Source organism: Macaca mulatta, chromosome 5 (genome assembly GCF_049350105.2).
Source record: "Macaca mulatta isolate MMU2019108-1 chromosome 5, T2T-MMU8v2.0, whole genome shotgun sequence".
Taxonomy (NCBI): Eukaryota; Metazoa; Chordata; class Mammalia; order Primates; family Cercopithecidae; genus Macaca; species Macaca mulatta.
In genome coordinates, this window is record NC_133410.1 from 158,797,360 (window position 1) to 158,819,134 (window position 21,775).

At 41.2% G+C, this 21,775-nt stretch overlaps 1 protein-coding gene across 9 annotated transcripts in view; it reads left to right on the plus strand.

The window, feature by feature from the left end:
• DCLK2 (doublecortin like kinase 2) overlaps nucleotides 1-21,775 on the plus strand; it is a 181,310-nt gene that overhangs the window by 135,356 nt on the left and 24,179 nt on the right. For 5 of the 9 annotated variants that reach the window (XR_003729816.2, XR_013417319.1, XR_013417320.1 and 2 more), the window contains 5 exons: nucleotides 9,388-9,463; nucleotides 10,365-10,473; nucleotides 13,153-13,210; nucleotides 20,617-20,736; nucleotides 20,962-21,108. Coding sequence is in view for 4 of the 9 variants with exons in the window: in XM_015139326.3 (XP_014994812.2) it covers nucleotides 9,388-9,463; nucleotides 10,365-10,473; nucleotides 13,153-13,210; nucleotides 20,617-20,736; nucleotides 20,962-21,108 (510 nt within the window). In the remaining 5 variants the exon portion in view is untranslated. The remainder of the gene's footprint in view (nucleotides 1-9,387; nucleotides 9,464-10,364; nucleotides 10,474-13,152; nucleotides 13,211-20,616; nucleotides 20,737-20,961; nucleotides 21,109-21,775) is intronic. The other 4 variants (XR_013417318.1, XR_003729817.2, XM_015139327.3 and 1 more) reach the window with 1 other exon arrangement.

Genomic DNA, 21,775 nt, shown 5'->3' on the forward strand with positions numbered 1-21,775 from the left:
TCGTGTTTTGATGCTGAAGTGTATGCCTGGAGGCTGTCTGCTGTGAGCATTCTTGCCGGTTGAAAGAAGGAAGAAAAAAGTACATGTGAAACATTATCCAACATCTTGAGATTATGAACTGTCTGATGTGCTGATATTTTATCTGATGATGTCTCCTGGGTCTGCTAGTGGTGAAAGATTTTCCAGATTTGTGAAGTGTGATGAAAGGGCTGGTAGTATCTCATCCTGATTGGCAGAGCTAAAATGTAACTCTTCGACCTTCTGAACTTGAACACTTCTTTTCGAAGCTGTGAAATGTAAATCCACAGTAGCTGCTGACCTTAGACATTTTTGCTTTTCCCGGGAGCTTTGGCTTTTCTTTTGTAATTAAGACTAGTTGATAACCTTCAGTACTAAGAAACTGACCACTTCTCGTTACCCCAGAGATGGGTAGTGACTTCATCTTTCCATGTAATTGATTTTGTAGAATAAAAACCAAAAGAGGGGCTAAGCAGTTTTGAAGTGCCCTAACAAAATAAGTCATAACGCATCTCAGACTTTGAGGACAATGATTTGCACATTGTAGTTGCTAGTGAAATCTGGTGCATTTGGGAAGTAAATGGCTCACCTGGACTGAAGCCCATCTTTCTGAGGATGCAGGGAGGATTTACCAAGTAAATAAGTGTATAAATAGGATCAATTGTAAGAATTTCAGTTGAACGCAACCGGCACATGTGTTAAACTTAAATGCCCCATTATTCATAAAAGTGGGCCCAGAAATTCTTCTTGGTAGTGCATTATAGGTAATTGGAGGGAGTTAAAGACTTAGAGATTGTTGGCCGGGCACGGTGGCTCAAGCCTGTAATCTCAGCACTTTGGGAGGCTGAGACGGGCGGATCACGAGGTCAAGAGATCGAGACCATCCTGGCTAACACGATGAAACCTCGTCTCTACTAAAAAAATACAAAAAACTAGTTGGGTGAGGTGATGGGCGCCTGTAGTCCCAGCTACTCGGGAGGCTGAGGCAGGAGAATGGCGTAAACCCGGGAGGCGGAGCTTGCAGTGAGCTGAGATCCGGCCACTGCACTCCAGCCTGGGTGACAGAGCGAGACTCCGTCTCAAAAAAAAAAAAAAAAAAAAAAAGACTTAGAGATTGTCATTGTGGCTGCTTGTAGTAGCCTCCATAGTTATAACTGAAGAGGCAGGCACCTGTCTCATCACTCTGGCATCCTAGAAATCAGTGAAACCTCACAGTGAAAGCATGCAGGTATTTTTAGCAAGTAGGCATAGTCACACCACCTGTCTGTTGGTCACAATCCAGTAAGAATCCGGTAAGCCAACACCTTACTCGAAAGGCTTACTCAGAGGGGTGCGATGAGATTCTCTGCTGGTTTTGACAGGCCATGTAGTCAGCTGTGGTGGTGTCTGTCTTTGGAAGAACAGGACAGCAGGAGTTGCGTTCCATGCTGCCCCTTTGATAGACTGTAGAGCTGTCTGTTGTATTAAACCATATTCATGTACAGACAGTGGATTCTGTTTACCATTGTTAACCAACCACAAGTCTGAAGTGCCACTGTTTTTGCCAAACAAAACCAAGTCTAACCATGCAGGCTGTGTTACCAGCCTCTGGGTGCTAATTCCGATTGTTTTCATATCTCATTACTCATACTGAAGTATTTCAAATTATCAGAAATCCAATATGAAAATAATAAAGGTTTCTGTTCTTGAACACATTCCTAATTCAGCATTTGTAATACTTTACACTGGATTTCATTCTCGTTAATGGAAACGATGTTCCTAATGTTTAAAAAACCCACAAAAATGCCAATGATACAAATCTATTTACAGGTACTATCTAGTGTATTTTTTTAATTCAGTATACTTCAGAATTATTTTTTAAAGAAAAAATTTACCTTAAATTCTGTGTGAGGAAAGGCTGTGAATTTATCAATTTGTATATCATGTGACTGAATTACAGGAATGTTACTATAATTATATAATCATAAAACATGTTCTAAATATACCATAGTGTATATTTTGATCAGCAAGTCTAGAATTGGGTGACTTCCTTTAGTTGGTTTAATAGGCTCGCAGGACTTTTCTCGTAATCTTAGAGGATAGGACAGTGTGAGAATTGCCAAGAAGCTTGGGCTCTGGAGTCAGGCCTGGGTTTGGATTCTGGTTCCACGTTTGCTGTGGTGATGGGCTAGTTACATACCCTCTCTGAGCTCTGATTTCTTCACAGGTCAATGGAGATGATGATCATGCCTAACTCATTCAATGCAAAATACTCACGTCATGACTTGGTACAAAGTAGGATTCAGTAAACCATATGAGTGTCCTGTTTCCTTTTCTTACAAAGGCAAGGTTGTTTGGCTATAGATGACTTGCAGTGGTTAGAGTGACAGAGTGAACTTATACAGATTATGGTAGCCGAACAGTTAATTAAAATTGCTGCCAGAAACTTCCTCCACTGATGTTCTCAACCTTGGCTGCATGTTGGATCATCTGCGGAGCTTTTAAAAAATCCTGCCGGGCGCGGTGGCTCAAGCCTGTAATCCCAGCACTTTGGGAGGCCGAGACGGGCGGATCACGAGGTCAGGAGATCGAGACCATCCTGGCTAACCCGGTGAAACCCCGTCTCTACTAAAAAAATACAAAAAACTAGCCGGGCGAGGTGGCGGGCGCCTGTAGTCTCAGCTACTCGGGGGGCTGAGGCAGGAAAATGGCGTGAACCCGGGAGGCGGAGCTTGCAGTGAGCTGAGATCCGGCCACTGCACTCCGGCCTGGGTGACAGAGCGAGACTCCGTCTCAAAAAAATAAATAAATAAATAAATAAAAATAAAAAATAAAAAATCCTGGTACCTGGGATTCTTTAATTAATTTGGGATTCAGATTGACAATAGAATTTTTCAAATCTTCCTATGTGATTCTAAGATGTGAGGAAAGAGAATGGCTGCTTTATAGCAACAACCATACCCTGAAGGTTGTTCTGTTCTAGAGTTTAAAAGTACAAGAATTATCTTGGAGGAAAAGCTTTCCTAAGAAAGTTCTTGCTGACCAGGAGTTTGCCTGCTGCCCAAATTCAGCCAATCACCTGTTCTTCTGAATAAATGTTATTGGAGCATATCCATGCTCATCTGTTCACATATGACCGTTTTCATACTCCAGCAGCAGAGTCAGAGAGTTGCCACAGAGAACCTGTGACCCACAAAGCCTAAAATGTTACTTTCTGCTCCTTCATAGAAAATGTTTCTGACCTGCCGGGCACGATGGCTCACACCTGTAAACTCAGCACTTTGGAAGGTCGAGGTGGGTGGATCGCTTGAGGTCAAGAGTTCAAGACCAGCCTGGCCAACATGATGAAACCCCATCTCTACTAAAAATACAAAAATTAGCCAGGCATGGTGGCACACACCTGTAATCCCAGCTACTCGGGAGGCTAAGGCAGGAGAATCACTTACACCTGGGAGGCAGAGGTTGCAGTGAGCCGAGATTGCGCCACTGCACTCTACCCTGGGTGACAGAGTGTCTCAAAAAAAAAAAGGAAGAAAATGTTTCTGACTTGACCCTTATAGTAGACCATTTACCACTTGAATTGTGATGCCATTTTCCAAAACACACTCAAGAAACTCACTACAGACAAATATTTCCTAGATTCTGTTCATTTGTCCTTTTATTAAAAATATATATATATATTAGGGAAAAACTTTCTCAAACCATGTTTTTGCTCTGCTCTCACACCAAAAAAACAATAAGCACAGAAGAAGACTTTTGTGACCAAATGTGGGGGATGAGTTTCATTCCACCACTAAGTGAGTAATCCGTTCTACAGCAGGTACCACGTGGGTGTCCTCCCAATTCAATTCTGACAATGTCTACCTGGAGAGAGCATCAGATCCCATGGGTTGAGGGCCCAGTCCCCAAAACTACCCCCTCCTTCAGACACCAGTGGCAAGTCTGGGCCTCTGGAACTTGTGAATGACCAGCTTCAAGTTGGAGTTCCCATGACCCCTCTTTGGGTTCGATTGATTTGCATTTCACTGAACACTTCACTGTACTCAGGGAAGTGTTTACCAATTTATTATAAAGGATATTATGTTACAAAGGATACAGATGAAGAGATGCATAGGGCAAGGTATGGGGGAAGGCGTGCACAGCTTCCGTGGTCTCCCTGGGCATGCCATCCTCCAGAAACCTCCACATATGCAGCTATCCAGAAGCGTTCCCAACCCTGTCCTTTTGGATTTTTATGGAGGCTTCATTACATAGGCATGATTGACAACCCTGTAGAAATACGACTGGACAAAAAGGGATATGACCTAATCCCAGCAAAGTCGGTTTGTTCTGATTTTTCTTAGCCTCTTTGTAGAGCATTCCTCGCTTCAGGGTACGGGGCAGGACCTCCTCTGGAATGAGAGTCTTATGACTGCAGTCAGATTTGAGTCCTGCCTTAGGCAGGTGAAAGGAGGGCAGGAGAAGGTCAGAGAGATTGTTTTCTGAGGCCTAAAGCATCCCAACATTATAACAAGGGCTGTGGGAGTTATGAGCCAGGAACATGGAGGAAAACCAATATAGCACAAGGGTAGCTAGCATTATACTCAAGTCAACAGTCATATGCGATAATGCAGTAAGGAATCACTCTTGCTACTTTTTTTTCGAGACTTGTCTATTTCAGAACAGAAAACAGTTTAGTGTAGTACTTAACATTTCTCCTTAAACTTCAGATTTGTAGAACTTGTGGTAATCTGCTTATCAAAGAAGTTTAACATAGGACCCTCTGACATAACTCCCTGGCTAAAAACGTAGAAAAGTGGAGTGTTGCTCTTCATCAGATGTCCGCAATCAGCCATGAATACCTTTAAATGATGCTAGCAGTTGAGAGCACTGTAAAGCGTCTTCTGCTCTGTTTTCAAGTCTTTTTAAAAGAGTTCTCAGCAGCCGGGAGGACACCCACCTGGTACCTGCTGTAGAACGGATTACTCAGTGGTGGAATGAAACTCAAAACTTTTAAAGTTTAACTCTTTTAAACTTTAAAAGAGTTACAGGCAGCTCACACCTCTAATCCCAGCACTTTGGGAGTCCAAGGCAGGTGGATCACTTGAGGTCAGGAGATCGAGACCAGCCTGGCTAAAATGGTGAAACCCTGTCTCTACCAAAAATATAAAAAAATCAGCCGGGCATGGTGGCGGGTGCCTGTAATCTCAGCTACTTGGGAGGCTGAGGCAGGAGAATCGCTTGAGGCAGAGGTTGCAATAAGCCGAGATCATGCTCCTACACTCCAGCCTGGGTGACAAAGTGAGACTCCGTCTCAAAAAAAAAAAAAAAAGTTTTTAGCAGAAGAGGATTCTTGCACATTTCCCTTCCTTGCTTATTAATAAAAATGGAGCCACTGCTGCCAGAGAAGTAGCAAGGTGGTGCAGGGGCACCAGATCCCAGAGAAGACACTCAGCAATATCTTCAAGGTTCTCTCCTGTCAGCCTCCCTCCTTGGCCGATCAGAATCAGGACCTCACTAGGAAATATATCCCCCGCCCCCTTGCCACTGTCAAACACAATGCTGTCTCTGAACCAATTGGTAATTATGAATGGTGTCCTGAAAAACTGTAAATGCTGCCATCCATTATGCTTTATGGAGAAGGACCTTGCTAGCATACAGCATCTAGGCACTTTTCTTTGTGCTGTCTCAGCATCATAGTTGCTGATGGAAGCAGGAATGCTCATTAGCATTTTAAGAGATTTTAATAGAAATTGTTAGTTTGACAATAGAAATGGGACAGGTTTAATCTTAAATGCCGTATTTGATCTTGCTGGTACTAATTTAATTCTTGCTTCATTAAGAGAGTAATTCATTTACAGGAGACAAGGGAATATACAAATTTTGCAAAGGAAATGATGAGAATTGTGCGAAGTCATAGCTTTATTTCTTGTGTTTTCATTGCTCTTTGTCTGCATGTTTCTCAGGGCACTGGGAATGCTTTGCCTTATATTTAACAATAGATGCTTCACATTTGCCAGCGATCTGTTCAGAAATCTTGCTGAATACCCAGCTTTTCTTCTACCTCTGGAAAGCCAGGCTTCATTAGTGGGAGGTCCGATGAACTGAATTCCTAGCTGAGCAATTCAAACGCAAGCTCAGATTTGTGCTGTAGCAAAATGGCTCCCTCTCACGGCTCTTCAGAGTCATTTGTAACCATCAGCACCTGTCCTGAAATGCAGAGGTTTCACTGACGGTTTTAAGTTTAGGTGCACCTGTCCCTCCTCATTAGATTGTAAACATCTGAGCAGTAATAATGATGTGTCTTAATCTTCTTATCCCTTAAAACAGCACAAGTCATTGCTGTAGATTTTACAGAGGAGTGGAGAGGGAGAAAGAAAATTGTCTCTGTGTCTAATTATGTTTCTCTGTTCAGCTGCACTATAATAAAATTATCCCTTTTATTTTTTCATGTTTTTTTCTTCTCTTTAGGAAAGGCATATTTTCAAATAAATGAGCATATTTGGTTAAGTAATTGGATAAGCCATCCCTGTTAACACTACATAACTGTTTGTTTTAATGCTTGAGGCTTAACACCTTTTAAAAAAATACTAATTTGGCAGCTTTGAAAAATGTCCTTAGCCTTACTGTTTGCTAAGAAGCTGCATTTCCTGGTATTTAGTGGAGACTTTGTTAGGTACACTTGAAAGTGGCCCTTTGCTTGGCCCCATGCCATGCTCACTCTTGTGCTCTCTCGTTCTCTCTCTCTCTCTCTTTGTCTCTCTCTTTCTCTCTCTCTCTCCTTTTCCCTCCCTCCCCCCTCCCCCTCTCCCCCTGCCACAAGGCCCCCTTTTCCTTCTGAGGCTCAAGGCTTCAGCCCAGGTGCCACTGTCTTTTAGTCACTGGAGACCAGCCTTCCATCAGTTGTCCTGTTTCTGGTCTCTTTCCCTGCTCAATGTCACCCACAAATCCCAACACATGCCAGATTTGTAAATGCTGAGCTGTACAGGGGATCTGGGTAGGGTGGGAGTGAAGGTTTAATCAAAATAAACATTGGGAACATTACAATGGTCCACAGGAACTCAAGTGATAAACACTTCGATTAGTTACTGATCCACGTGAAAATGTACATTGAAGTAGAAATGCCTGTGTTTCAGCCCCTCCCGATGTGATGAGTGTCCTTGACTCAGACAACACATCAGCTTGCGGTAACCCAGTGCTTACCCAGATTAGCTCAAGAACAGGACTTGTTGCAGGACCATTACCTGCTTCCAGGATATCTGAACGAGCAGGCTTCGGGGAGAGCAGGGACCCAGGTACAGGTCTTAGGACCTCAGCAGTTGGTGTGGGGACCTGCACTCTGCTCAAAGTCCTGAGGCCTGAGTACTGGGAGAGGAGGTGGTTCTCCTGCCCAGTGACCTTGCCTGACCCAGCTGCCTGTGGCCTGACCATGTGGGGCTGTGTTTCCCTGGGCTGTGAGATTAGACATGTGGGTCCACTGGTCACTGTCCACCATGCTTCCTGAGCATTGACTTTCCACCTCCCCCGTTACTTTATTCTGGGGCAGGCCGTGATCAGCAGAGATCTTTTTATCTTCTGAGATATGACTTTCCAGAAAAATCATGTTCTCATCTTTATTCCCATTAAGAATTTAGCTGGCCAGGCCAAATGGTGGCTCACGCCTATAATTCCAGCACTTTGGGAGGCTGACGCGGGCAGATGGCTTGATCCCAGGAGTTTGAGACCAGCCTGGGAAACATAATGAGACCCTGTCTCTACAAAAAATACAAAAATTAGTTGGGTGTGGTGGTGTATACCTGTAGTCCTAGCTACTTGGGAGACTGAGGTGGGAGGCTCCCTTGAGCCTGGGAGGTGGAGGCTGCAGTGAGCCAAGATTGCATCACTACACTCCAGCCTGGGCAACAGAGTGAGACCCTGTCTTTTATTTAGCAAAAGGTCTCTTATGGCCGTTTACATTCAACAGTTCACAAACATTCTTTTTTTTCTTTTTTTGAGAAGGAGTTTCACTCTTGTTGCCTATACTGGAGTTCAGTGGTACGATCTCAGCTCACTGCAACCTCCACCTCCCGGTTCAAGCTATTCTCATGCCTCAGCCTCCCAGGTAGCTGGGATTACAGGCATGCGTCACCACACCTGGCTGATTTTGTATTTTCAGTAGAGACAGGGTTTCACCATGTTGGTCAGGCTGGTCTCAAGCTCCCGACCTCAGGTGGTTCACCCGTCAAGGCGTCCCAAGGTGCTGGGATTATAGGTGTGCACCACCGCACCAAGCCCACGTTCTTAATCACTCATTTCACGGTTCTCTGCTAGATGATTTTAAAAAAGGCACTGATAAACTAGTATTGAGTTAGTGTTACATGTCAGACACAAAGTGATTTTACAGGGATAAGCTAATTTTTATTTTCTAGCAAATCTTTGAGTTGGACACTGCTACTATCTCCATTTTCAGAGGAGAAAATTAAGACTTGAAAGTTTAAGTAACTTTGGAAAGATAAAAGCAAATTGAATTATTGTAAGTATGAAACGCATCAGAACGAGTGGTGGGAAACACATTAGACAAGTAGGCAGGGGACAGATCATGGCCTGAATGCCATGCTGAAGATTTTGGAGTTACTTATTATGTTGGTAACAAAGACACACTGGGGTTTTTTAATCCTAGAGGTGATATCTCAACTGTTCTCAGGAAAAATTTCTCTGGCAATACTATGTGGAATGGGAGAGACGGAGAGTAACTAAAGAGGCCTTTGATGCAATGCCAAGTGTAGCTGGAGAAGGACTTGGACCAGGGTGGCGGTCGTGGGTGGGGAATGTAACAGAGAATGGTATGATTTTCTTTTAGGCTTTCCTTTTACATCCCTTCTCTGGACATTGTTTTTAAACACTGTAGCTTTTTAAACATTCTGCCACAGAGTGCTATCAATTTGGAGTTGCCTCCAATTTTAGCAGCTAAAAATTAAACAACAAAAAAGTTAAATTTTGAAAAATTGCAGTTGTCCATCAGTTATCATTTATCATGAGGAAATAAAGTGATTAAACTCCTAGGAGTCACGTGTTTAACCTGGAACCATTAGAATTCTCTATAGTTCTAAGCCTTATTGTGCCACTAATAACTATCTTGTCCAGCTGTGATGCCATAGAGTCTTTTAATTCCTTTTATGGAAGTAAAAAATAACATAATTTCAAAAAGCAACAATGATGATTTTTCTTGTGTCTAATCTGAATGAACTATCTAAGGAAGAAATGCATTAGTGTGATGTTCATAAGGAGAGAGGTGAGATGAGAAGAAAGGGAACGCCTCCTCGGTTTCTGTGACATGTTTTTACATTCTGTAAGCATTTTCTGTGTCAGTAGATTAGTTAGCTAAAGATTTGTGAATTATCCTGATAAATAATGGTCATTCTCCTCTTTCAGCAGGTTTCTGCTCACGGCAGATCTTCTTCCAATGTAAACGGTGGACCTGAACTTGACCGTTGCATGAGCCCTGAAGGTAGTTCTCAATCTGATCATTACTTTGGTAAAGGATATTATGCACGTGAACTTGGTGCTCACCTAAAACTCACTTGTGCTAAATTACAGTCTTCCTAAAGAGGGACGTGATCACATCACCTATCAGCCCCTTTGGCCTTAGTAAGAGGTGGGGATGGGGGTCACTTCAAGATAAAGAAAAATCTCATTGTCGTTGACTAGGCTATTGAAGCTTCAAATTTTAGACTTGGGCTTCTTTTATTTTTGTGGTGATCTGCTCACAACTTCTAAATATATTTCCTTTCTCTCAATTAGATGACAAAACTGTGTTTTCTTGATTTGGTGTCTTCTGTGTGCTGGACACTGGGACATGTAGTGGGAAGTGGGCCGATCTTAACCCTCCCCCTGACATACCTTTTTGAGAAAGCTTTGAGCCAGGAATTAGCCTTAACAAGACATCTATCTTATCTGGGGCTCTTAAGAGTTTTCTCTACTAGAAAATCTTGAAGAGAAATCTTGAACATTTTGAAGATTAAATTCCCACCACCATCTTCTTCTCCTTTCTTTGTTATTTTTTTCTTTTTCTGTCATCTCGTGTCCCCTGCCCCTTTCTTGAACATCGACAAAAAAGGTTGGATAAGTTTTAGTGAAATACCCTTTTTACCTAAGGCTCAGCACTTATTTCACCTGATGTTTCAGGGATTTGTTAGGTTTATTGATTGTAGGTTTCTGATTTCAATCAACAAAGTCAAAAGGAAATTGATGATTCGGGTGTTCTGTTTAGGAAATGTGCCCAGATATTTTATTTAGTTTCACCATAGATTTAGAAATAAATGCATCACAGTTTACTATTTTACAAATATGTCGGAATCAGTATAAAATGCTGATGTTTTCTTTAGAATTTGCATTTATCCTTTTTGCAGGTGTGAATGGAAATAGATGCTCTGAGTCATCAACTCTCCTTGAGAAATACAAAATTGGAAAGGTCATTGGTGATGGCAATTTTGCAGTAGTCAAAGAGTGTATAGACAGGTGAGTGGACAGTGAGGATAGTTCTTTGTTTATCTGCAGATACAGTTTTCTTTGGAGTTTATTCTTAATTTTAAAAAGGCCCTTCTGGAAAGTCTCTCTTTCCTTTTCCCTGAGGTTGCCATTGGGACCAGCCATTTCTTTCCCTTTTTTTTTTTTTTTTTCCCAAAAAAAAAGGCAGGGTCTCACTCTGTCACCCAGGCTAGAGTTCAGTGGCACCATCATAGCTCACTGCAGCCTCAATCTCCAGGGTGCCATGATTCTCCCACCTCCGCCTCCCGCTAATTTTTAAATTTTTAATAGAGACAGGGTCTTGCTTTGTTGCCAGGCTGGTCCTAGGCTCCTTGCTTCAAACAATCCTCCTGTCTTGGCCTACGGAAGTGCTGGAATTATAGGCGTGAGTGACTGTGCCCAGCCAGGATCGGCCATTTTGCATGCCTACAGGAAGAATATAGTATGTATATACATAGAGTATAAAACTGTTTTATGTGCATTTGGGCTGAGATATATATAAGGGTCTCATCATGAGCCAGAGAGGAATGACAAGAATAAGTCATTTTTAAGAACATCTCCTGTATTTACCTGCGTCAAGCGTTGTTCTCAGTCTGTACTTGTATTAAATCACTTTATTCCCACAGTAATCCTCCCTCTCAGTTAATACTTGATGGAATATTCCAGTGGTTTAGGATATATGAGCTCTGACTCTGTTTAAGATCACAATCAGGCCAGGCCTGGTGGGCTGGCTCACACCTGTAATCCCAGCACTTTGGGAGGCTGAGGTGTGTGGATTACATGAGGCCAGGAGTTCAAGACCAGCCTGGCCACCATGTTGAAACCCCATCTCTACAAAAAACAAACAAAAAACAAAAAAAAACCCAGATTGGGTGGCACATACCTGAATTCCCAGCTACTTGGGGAGGCTGAGGCACAAGAATCACTTGAAGCTGGGAGGCACAAGAATCACTTGAAGCTGGGAGGCGGAGGTTGCAGTGAGCCGAGATCGTGCCATTGCACTTCAGCCTGGGTAACAGACCAAGACTCTGTCTCAAAAAAAAAGAAAAAAAAAAATCACAATCAGCCTAGTTTTGCCTATTCCAGAATTTTTATAAACGATTTCCAAACCAGAAAAGAGTCAGATTAGAGTCTTGGTTCAGATTAGAGTCTTGGTGTTTATAGGCTGCTGTCCTTCCCATTCTAAGTGATAATTTGTATCATTTCTGGAGACTTTTCCAGAAAGTTTTGGTAACTACAGTGTTTCCGTTTTGTTACATCTCCAGTGAAGCTTTAGTGCTCCTTACATTGGTACACAAGGTAATGCCTTGTTCTCTGAGTCCTTTTACCCAGCTCTAATACACAGACTGCCACCTAAGTAACAAAGTAAAACATCTGAAGTATGACTATTAAAGACTGGTCAGAAATCTGAGGCAGGATTTAGTTTTTGTTATAGGGAGAACAGTTTAAGGACAAGTGACTCTTCCAAGCCAGGCCTCATCAGTGTGTACTATGACCACCTGGCAAATCCAGCTGTGCTTGAGAGAATGAGTGTATTCTACGACTACCGTGGTGTTCTTTATTGAATGGTTTTTCTATACTAAAAGACATTTTTGGCATGTTCAAATTAAATTATTTTAAAAGTGATTAAAAATTAAATAGTGGCTGGGCCCAGTGGCTCACACCTGTAATCTCAGCACTTTGGGAGGCCGAGGCGAGCGAATCACCTGAGGTCAGGAGTTCAAGACCAGCCCGGCCAACATGGTGAAACCTATCTCTACTAAAAATACAAAAATTAGCCCGGTGGTGGTGGCAGGTGCCTGTAATCCCAGCTACTCTGGAGGCTGAGGCAGGGACAATCGCTTGAACCTGGGAGGTGGAGGATGCAGTGAGCTGAGATTGCACGAATGCACTCCAGCCTGGCTGACAGAGTGAGACTCTGTCTCAAATAAATAAATAATAACATCAAGATTCTTTTACCCATGTGAATGATCTTTCTAGTGCCAGGAAAGAGCATTTAAAGGTGTGACTAACATGGTACCAGATCAGATCCTAGCTGAAGTTTTGGCTGAGAAATAATGAAAGTGAGGGGACTTTTCACTTTTGAATTATAGACTAATTCATTAATGGACTAATATAAAAATATATTGATAATAAAATTTTTCATTAATTTCACTTTTTTAAACTTTATTCTGTCTCCTAAGAGAACTATTTTGAGATTTACATATAGAAAAATATTTCTTGCCTCTTCCTTATGTAACAGAATTGAAATACTTTAAATATGAGTTACTTAATATTATAGTTAATATTCATGAAAGAGTATTTAATTAACATATAGTTTGGCTTTGTTTTTGTTTTTAATTTTGGGAGTACCTTTGTTCCCTGACTCCTCTAGATATTTTCTTTAATGCACAGAGGAAGAGCCAAGTTTTTCCTTCCTGGGTTTGTGCTATAGAAGAAAACAGGAATGGGCCAGGTGTGGTGACTCACGCCTGTAATCCCAGCACTTTGGGAAGCTGAGACGGGAGGATCAGTTGAGCCCAGGAGTTCACGAACAACCTGGGCAACATAATGAGACCTCGTCTCTACAAAAAACAAACAAAACAAATTTAAAGTATAAAAAAGAAAGAAAACAGGAATGATGGTATTTGATTTATGTCTTTAAATGGTCGTCTTCTGATTATTCCATAGGTCCACTGGAAAGGAGTTTGCCCTAAAGATTATAGACAAAGCCAAATGTTGTGGAAAGGTATAGTATGCATAACTCCTTTGTAAAAGAAACTGGAGTACCTTGGTAAGGTGTTTACTGTGATGAAGGAATATAAGTGGGAACTTGACTCTCACAGCAGGAGTAGACACCAGTAATAGTGGGAAAAACAGTCAAGCTGTTTTATTCCTGCTATTTTTCAGAAACTTTAATCCTAAAACAGGAAATTGATTTGATCTTGTTCCTAACTAGAAAACATAGATTCTTTCCTCTGGGGGATACCTATTTTAACATCCAACAACACTGAAAAGGTGTGTCAGGAACTGTGAGGGACCTGGGACTTTACTGGCAAGCTAACAAAGCCTTCCAGCTTCATATAGGCCAGCAGAACACAAGATTTCTGAGTCAGAGACAAAGGAATTTGTTACTCGTGGCACAGCAGGTAGCATGAGCTTCACGCTTGCATTGGTTCCCCTTAACTCCCAAGTCCCATGGCAGTGAGGCAGAGGGGCCCAGTTGGCTGATTTACACACAATGCGTTTATGTCATAGCTGGGGAACTCTGAGCTTAGGAAACTCTCAATCTTAGGAGGAGATGCTAGCAATCCTGCCCAATCTTTGCCTCAGAGGAGAATATTATTTTCATTATCCTGGTCAGGAAACAAATCTGCCATTTGCCTGTAAGAGAGACTCATCTCTGTGTTCCAGGGGTGTTGGCTGGACAAACATCCTTGGAAAGATATTTGGAATAGAAGCTGATGCATGATGAGCAGAGATGCTGTGAAGAATCCTCTCCTCAATAAGATAAACTTTTTTCTTCTGTCCCACTCTCTATCTGGGGTTGGGAAAAGATCAACCAATAAAATGCTGCTACAGTTACTGATACTTTAACTATGTTTGAAAAAATAAATATTCTATAGCAGCGATGACAAAGACCTTTTTAGATGCCATTGTGGTAGCATATCAAGAGAACAAGCCGTAGAGCTGCATCGTTCAACACCAGAGCTACCAGTCGTATGCAGCTGTAACGCACTTCAGTGTAGCCAGTCTGGATTGAGATAGGCTGCTAAGTGTAAAATACACAGCAGATTTTGAAGACTTAGTACTAAAAAAAGAATGTGAAATACCTCATTAATATCTTTGTATATGATCACATGTTGAAATGAAAATATTTACATACATTAAGTTATAATTTTAAAAATCTTGCTTTTTAATGTGGTTCTTGGTTAGAGTTTTGTATATGGATCATGGTGTATATTTATGCTGGACACTGCTGCTCTAAAGCCAGATTCTATAAAGTGTATTCCTGGCTCTGCCTCTTCTTGGAAAATTTATTTAACCCCTCTATTTCTTCCTTTAAAATGTGGTTATTATCGACACCTAGAACATAAGATTATTGTGAAAATTGGTTGAATTAAGCCATGGAAAACAGAGAAGTGCTAGTATATAATAAGAATTCAACACATGTTAACTGCTAACATTATTAATCTGCCAGAGGAGTTTAGAATTTATAATTAGCAGGATTTGATCTGATAGTTGTCATTTTATAGTTATGGAACTCCTAAACTAGTCTTCATTGGACTTCTACAAAATAGTGTTTTTTTAACAGGAGATGTAGAATATTCTGCTCAAATGTTTTAGAAAAATCTTCTCAGAACTCCAGAATGGAAAATCCAGGAGGCAAATTTGTCATTTCCTTTTTTTTTTTTTTTTAAACTACACTGTGATAATTACTGAAGCATAAACTGTGCAAAATGCCCCTTTTCCTTTGAATACGTGAGGTTTTCTTTCCCTTAATTTTCTTTAAATAATTCGATGGGCTTTTACTTATTCTTCTAGCAATGTAACTATTATTTTTCACTGTAATAGCCTTTTCTCCATATGTGTAAGTGTTCTGCTTTCCATTTGGTGGCATGCAATTTAAGCAGAATGTGTCATAGTTTGGTGAGCCAGGTTCTATAGAACGATATTAAAATTCTTTTCAAAACAGTTAAAAAAAAAAGTGCTATGGTAAGGACATGGGTTACCTGATTAAAATTTAAACAGCTGTTTCCATGGTTGGGAAAAAAAAAAGGTGTTTGTATGCAGAAAATTTAGTCTGGTACACTAAGTGCTGAGGCAAATGGATAAGTGAGTTCTAACATTTGGATCTTATTTTTTCTAGTCTCTGAATGTCATTCTATTTTTATAATGCATGATCAAATACTTTTTCCAGTTTTACATTTTGCTTATCTAAACAACTATTTCCACATTAAGACTGTATAAAATTATAATTTTAAAACTCGATTAGTTACAAGTAAGTTGATTTTTCCCATTATATTTTATTTTTAGAAAAAAATTCTATAGAGAATTTTTGTTAATTTGAGGGGGTAGTATTCACTCACTATTTTGGGGTATTGGCCACCTGCTGTATACGGAAAATTAATAATGCTGAAAATGATATCTGCTGTTTGTTAAAATGTATTATTTATCCACGCTTGGATATATAGGAACTTTGCACATTACCTTTAATGACTTGAAAAACAGATGCACCAGTGTTACAGATAAGGAAACAGACTCAGATTAAATAGCTTTCAAAAGGCCACACAGAGACAGAACTGTGAGTGGAATTTTGGGCTGTTTGGTTACACAGCCTGTACATTGGCTGATCTGTGTTCTCTCTCTGAGTTCAGTGTATTCATTTCTTCAGGTAATATGAACTTGGGAAACATTCTTGCTTTCTCTTGCCTTCTGTTTGTTCATTCTTAATATGCACTGGCATTGTTAGATTAATGTAGTCACCTAAATTTTGGTGCATATTCTGTCTGCAAGACACTGTGCTAAGAATAGGGTAATATATATATTAATACCAGTTCTGCAAAGAATGTTGGAGTTCAGGGGAAGCACGTGGGAGAGAAGTAGGTGACCAGTGAAGACGCTACAGGGGAAGAAGCATTTGGGCTGGAGCAGGAACAGTGGGAAGGGAGGGTTTCAGTAGGCAGCAATCAAAGAGCGGCCTACCGGGTGATCAGAACAGTCTGAGCAAAGGCCCAGAGAACAGAAAGCATGTTGGGCCCTTCTCAGTAGGAGATTATGACAAGAGCTGTGTTGGGGCCAGATTTATAGAGGCTTTGGAGAAGGCTAGGGTATTTATAAATTTAAGAATTCTTCCAGTTCTAATATTCTCTTTCATGCTGAATAAATATTTATTGAATTCTCACAGTGTACAAAGCCCTGAGCTTTCGGTTCTGGTGCTTAGAAGTGGTCCTTCTTTGTCTTCCTGCTGTATACAGTTTTGCATCCATCATCTACATGGGCCCGGGCAGGACATAAATCCAGAAGTATATTTGGAAGTATTCGTTTCCCCAGGCTGTGGGAATAAATTACCACAAACTTGGTGGCTTAAAACAACCAAAAAATATTTTCTCACAGTTCAGGAGGCTGAAAGTAAAAAATCCCTGCTTCATTTGGGGGTTTTGGGGGGAATCTATTCCTTGCCTCTGAGCATCCCGTGACTAGCAGTATTCTTGGGTTGTGGTCACATCCCACCAGTCTCCGTCCATCTTCACGCTGCCTTCTCTGTCTGTGTGAAACTTCCCTGTGCTTCTCTAAGAACATCTGTGGTGGCATTTACCCCTCTCCCTCTGACAATCCAGGGTTATCTCTCCACCACAGAACCCTTCATCACATCTGCAGAACCCTTTTCCCAAGTAAGGTAATATTTCCAAGTTGCAGCAATTAGGACTTGATGTCTTTGGGTATCCATCATTCAGTCTGTTACGTATGTTTACCACAGAAATCTCACGTGGTGATTTGTACATTTTCTCTCTCTCACCACTTTTTCCTCAGCAGTGTGCTCTGAGCAACACAGACGCCAGCTTTGAAGCCATGTGGGCAGTGCAGTGCGTGATGTGTCTACTCCTTAACATGAACACTTTGGTACCTACTGTTTGTTAGTAACTGTGCTAGTTGCTGGAGATTGAGGTAACCAAAACCTCCACAAGCTCTCAGTTCCGGAGGGTTAGAGACCAGCACACAAACAGTTGAAAGATGGTGGGATGAGAGCTGTGATATGGGGCTGTGAGAACAGGACTACCTGACCCAGCTGTGAGTGAGCAGGGGAGGTGACTTAGAGGAGAGGCCATCTGATCTGGTCCTGAGAAGTACATAGGAGTTTGCCAAGAAGTAGATGAAGAAAGTTCCAGATAAAACTATGACCAGAATGGTGGCTCATGCCTATAATCCCAGCACTTTGGGAGGCTGACGTGGGAGGATTCCTTGAGCCCAGGAGTTCGAGACCAGCCCTGGCAACATAGCGAGACCCCATTTCTACAAAAAATAATTAACTGGGTGCACACCTGTGGTCCCAGCTACTCAGGAGGCTGAGGCGGGAGGATTGCTTGAGCTTGGGAGGTTGAGGTTGCAGTGAGCTGGGATCACACCACTGCATTCCAGCTTGGGCGACAGAATGAGACTCTGTCTCAAATAAAAGAAAGCTACCTGTGTAAATGCCTAGAAGTCGAGGTAAGGGATTAGCAAGAGGAACAGAGAGAATTGAATGGATGAATGGATGGATTCAGAGGCCACCAAGGAGGTAACTGGCCAGATATTGGTGACTATGGGTGTATTATCCACCCACAAGGAGGAGGAGGAAAGAAGGAATCAGGGTGCATTTCCTGTTTCTGCTTGGGACAGCAGTTTTGTTCAATGAGATGGAGAACACAGAGGAAAGGACTGCTTTATGGGCTGGAATGGGTTGAGACAAGATGATTAGTCTGGTTTGAGAGAGTTGCTTTGTCTCCTGGTATACCCCCCATCCCTCTCTCTTTGTATGTTAAAAATCACCATGTCCAAAGATAAGGCAGTGTCCTTTGCCAAGTTAGCAGTTTCGTCATTTACTCTCACAGAACTGTGGAACACTGCCATGAGATGATTCATATGTAAATTATTTGGAGTTAGAATCATGAATCACTTAACATAAATAATGGTAGATGATTGCATAATGTAAGTTCAATATGGCTCAAGACAAAAGTGATATTCGTATTATATTTAGAAATATTCTCTTGGAAAATTTAGAGCATTTTTTTACATATTAGAAACAAAGACTACATATAGGTTGCACAAGGAATAGATAATGTCTGTAAGGATTTTTATGCAGTACTTTTATTTTGCTTCTGATGATGGTTAGTTTCAAAAGTGGATTGTTCCTTCATAGACAATTTTACAGGGACAGTAAGAGGTTGAGGAAGGCTAACAGCGCCCATGTTTTAACAAAAACATTCACTCTGTGCTTAGAATACTAGCCATTGTCAAGTAGAATTCAGTAGGCTAATGAGTGATGGTGGAGGAAATGTTGCTGTGATATTTGAAAGGTAACACTGCTGGTGGCCCTTAGGAGAAGTTCCACAATGTATCCCAGAAGACCTTCTGTTGTGCCTTTGATTGAAAAAGATAATAACTTTGAGGAGTTGTAGTCTTGAGAGAGGTTATTGGGGTACTGGTGAGGGGATTATCTTACAGATATCACTAAATTAGCAACACAAACACAGCCTCCAAGGAGAGGCGAATATATAGACTCTTCTAACTTTGGATAAAATGAGGAGCAGAGAGGAGAATTGAAGTGATAGATTTGTGTAGCTTTAAAATAAAAAGCCTATTTAATGACAGTAGCAACTGTTGTCTTTGCTTCACATGGAGTGAAATAAATTCATGTGCTTACTTGTAGATGTTCACAAAAGTGTATCTAACCCTGCTTTTTAGTGTGATTGAGGATATGCTTGGTGCAGATGACCCAAAAGCTTCAAATATGTGAATCAATGGAGAGGGTTTGCCAAGTCTTTTCTTTGTCTTTGCGACCACGAGGGGTCTGGCTGTACAGCTGCTTCCCAAGGGAGGAACCGGGGCTCTGTCTGCTGCTCTGTAACTTAGACAGGTGGGGTTGGAGATAGATAGGAGACCCTGTCCTTGGCTTCCCAGCTGTGGTTTACTGGGGTCTAAGAAACACCATTCTTCAGATTTGGAAGCGTTTGTTGAGTCCTGAGCCAATCAAAGACTTCTTAGCCCTGTTCATTAAAAGAAGCATAGATTCTCCTCCTTGCACAAACCCTGGTATGATTCTTCACCCCCAAGTCAGTGTGGTGCTACTGTATGCTCTTATCTTTTCAAGGTATTAAGTATTTTCAATTACAGCTGTAATTTTTATTTTGAAGAATTCCATCTTGGCATTTACTGAATTCTTCCCCTTTGGAAGGTGATAATGTGTGTATAAGAAAGATGGGCTTGGATGTCAGAAACCTAGTTTACATTCAACCTCCAGTAACTGTTTCCAAGGATAAAGTGTTCAAACATAACACAAGTACCTTACACAGCTACTAACAAACAGTGACTAGATTCCTAGTAAATGTTGGTTTCTTTCTTTCCCATACTTCTGTTTAGTAAATTTGCACTGTCACTTGCCAACATTTATTGAGTGACGGCTTGGACAGGCACAGTGCATTCAGTGCTCAAGAAACACAACCTACCATGTGCAGGAGCTTGAAACAGATTTTTCTCCACATGTTATTTATTCATTTGTTATAATTTTTATTTCCACCTATGGTCCAAAAGGATGAGGTGGCTCTTAACTTCATGCATCCATGTGTAAAAATACATGTGTACACATGTTGAGAGGTTTTAATGTCTCATTTAAAACAGAGCAATCATTGTTCGTGATTCATGGGTTGACATATTAAGAATAATTCGTTAATTCTGTAAGTAAACATTTTGCTACAGTGCTGATCCCAACTGCATTACTCACCAGGATTGATAATCAGGCAGTGTTTTCAGAGGAGAAGTGATTAGAGCTAAAATGAGAATAGTGGTCCCCGTGGTACTGTATGTTTTCAGATTTCTGAAATACAAGATGTTAAGGAACATTCATCTGGTGAATGATTTCATATCCAGTCATAGAGGAAGAAAGTTCATTTTTTTCATGAATTTCAGCATGAAATTCAAATTCATGTTAGTAACAGTTTAAAAACTAAAAATGCTTAATGCCAGAAGTTATACGCTATAAGCATGCCAAGTTTTCTTATATGCCTAGTCTTTATTTGTGAGTGTATACTGGAATCAAAAAGCGGTTCTGGCAGAATTACAAAGCACAGAGCCGTATGCTGAAGCTTTCATAGCTTTTTTGTGATGCTTTTCATTAAGAGCAGTGTGCTTAATATGCCACAGAAGCACCATGGAGCCTTTTGGGGGATGTTTAGGAGTCTGTATCTTTTTGGTAATGTCAATAATACGTTCACACTGACCCTGTCTCTATGGGAACAATTAGGTCAAGGTCAGGTTTAGTTGTCTTTGTGCCAAGAGCAATGCTTTCTTTGGCATCAGATCCACAGGCTGTGTTTGTTTTGCTGTCCTCTAGGCCTTAGAGAAACAGCAGAGGGTTCTGTGATTTCTGATCTCCTCTCTATACTGTTCATTTGACAGGAACACCTGATTGAGAATGAAGTGTCAATACTGCGCCGAGTGAAACATCCCAATATCATTATGCTGGTCGAGGAGATGGAAACGGCAACTGAGCTCTTTCTGGTGATGGAATTGGTCAAAGTAAGAGGATAGAGAGATTTTCTTGGTGCCTAGTCCTACAATTTACAATATCCTTGAAGGACCTAATCAGAAAAGTGTATTGCTGCCTCGTAACTTTCATTATTTATAATCACCAGTTTTAGTGGCACTTGTGTCATTTTCTGCTTTGTGCCAATGAGCCATCTTTCTTACCTTCATAGGATTGCACTGTTGATGTTTTGATACGTTCTTTTATGTATCCTTTAGGGTGGAGATCTCTTTGATGCAATTACTTCGTCGACCAAGTACACTGAGAGAGATGGCAGCGCCATGGTGTACAACTTAGCCAATGCCCTCAGGTATCTCCATGGCCTCAGCATCGTGCACAGAGACATCAAACCAGAGAATCTCTTGGTATGTCATCCCTGCTTTTTCTGTTCCAATGAATGCCTCTCTTCCTTTAAAAGGAGCATATGCAAATAATGGCATTTTACAGTCTATAACAATCCTGCATTATGAGACTTTAAATTTAGAAAATTAGCAAGACTCGTGTCAATGACCATCAAATACTAATGGAGTTATTGAATTTTTCTGCATTTACTATTTACCAGATGTATCATTTCATTCTCACTCTGCTATAAAGAACTACCTGAGACTGATTAATTTAGGAAGAAGAGGTTTGATTGACTCACAGTTCCACAGGCTTAACAGGAAGTACGACTGGGAGGCCTCAGGAGACTTACAATCGTGGCGGAAGGTAAAGGGGAAGCAAGCACCTTCTTCACATGGTGGCAGGAGAGAGAGAGCGAGGAGGAAAGTGCCACACATTTTTAAACCATCACATCATGAGAACTCACCACCACAAGAACAGCATAGGGGACATCCGCTTCCATAATCAAGTCACCTCCCACGAGGTGCCTTCCGCCACATTGGGAATTACAATTCAACATGAGATTTGGATGGGGACACAGCCAAAGCATGTCACCAGATAGAAGAAAATACATTTTCATTTATATTTTAATTGATGGTACTGACTTGAAGGTGAGCAGGAAAATTATTTTATAGGGCAGAAAATTGTGAA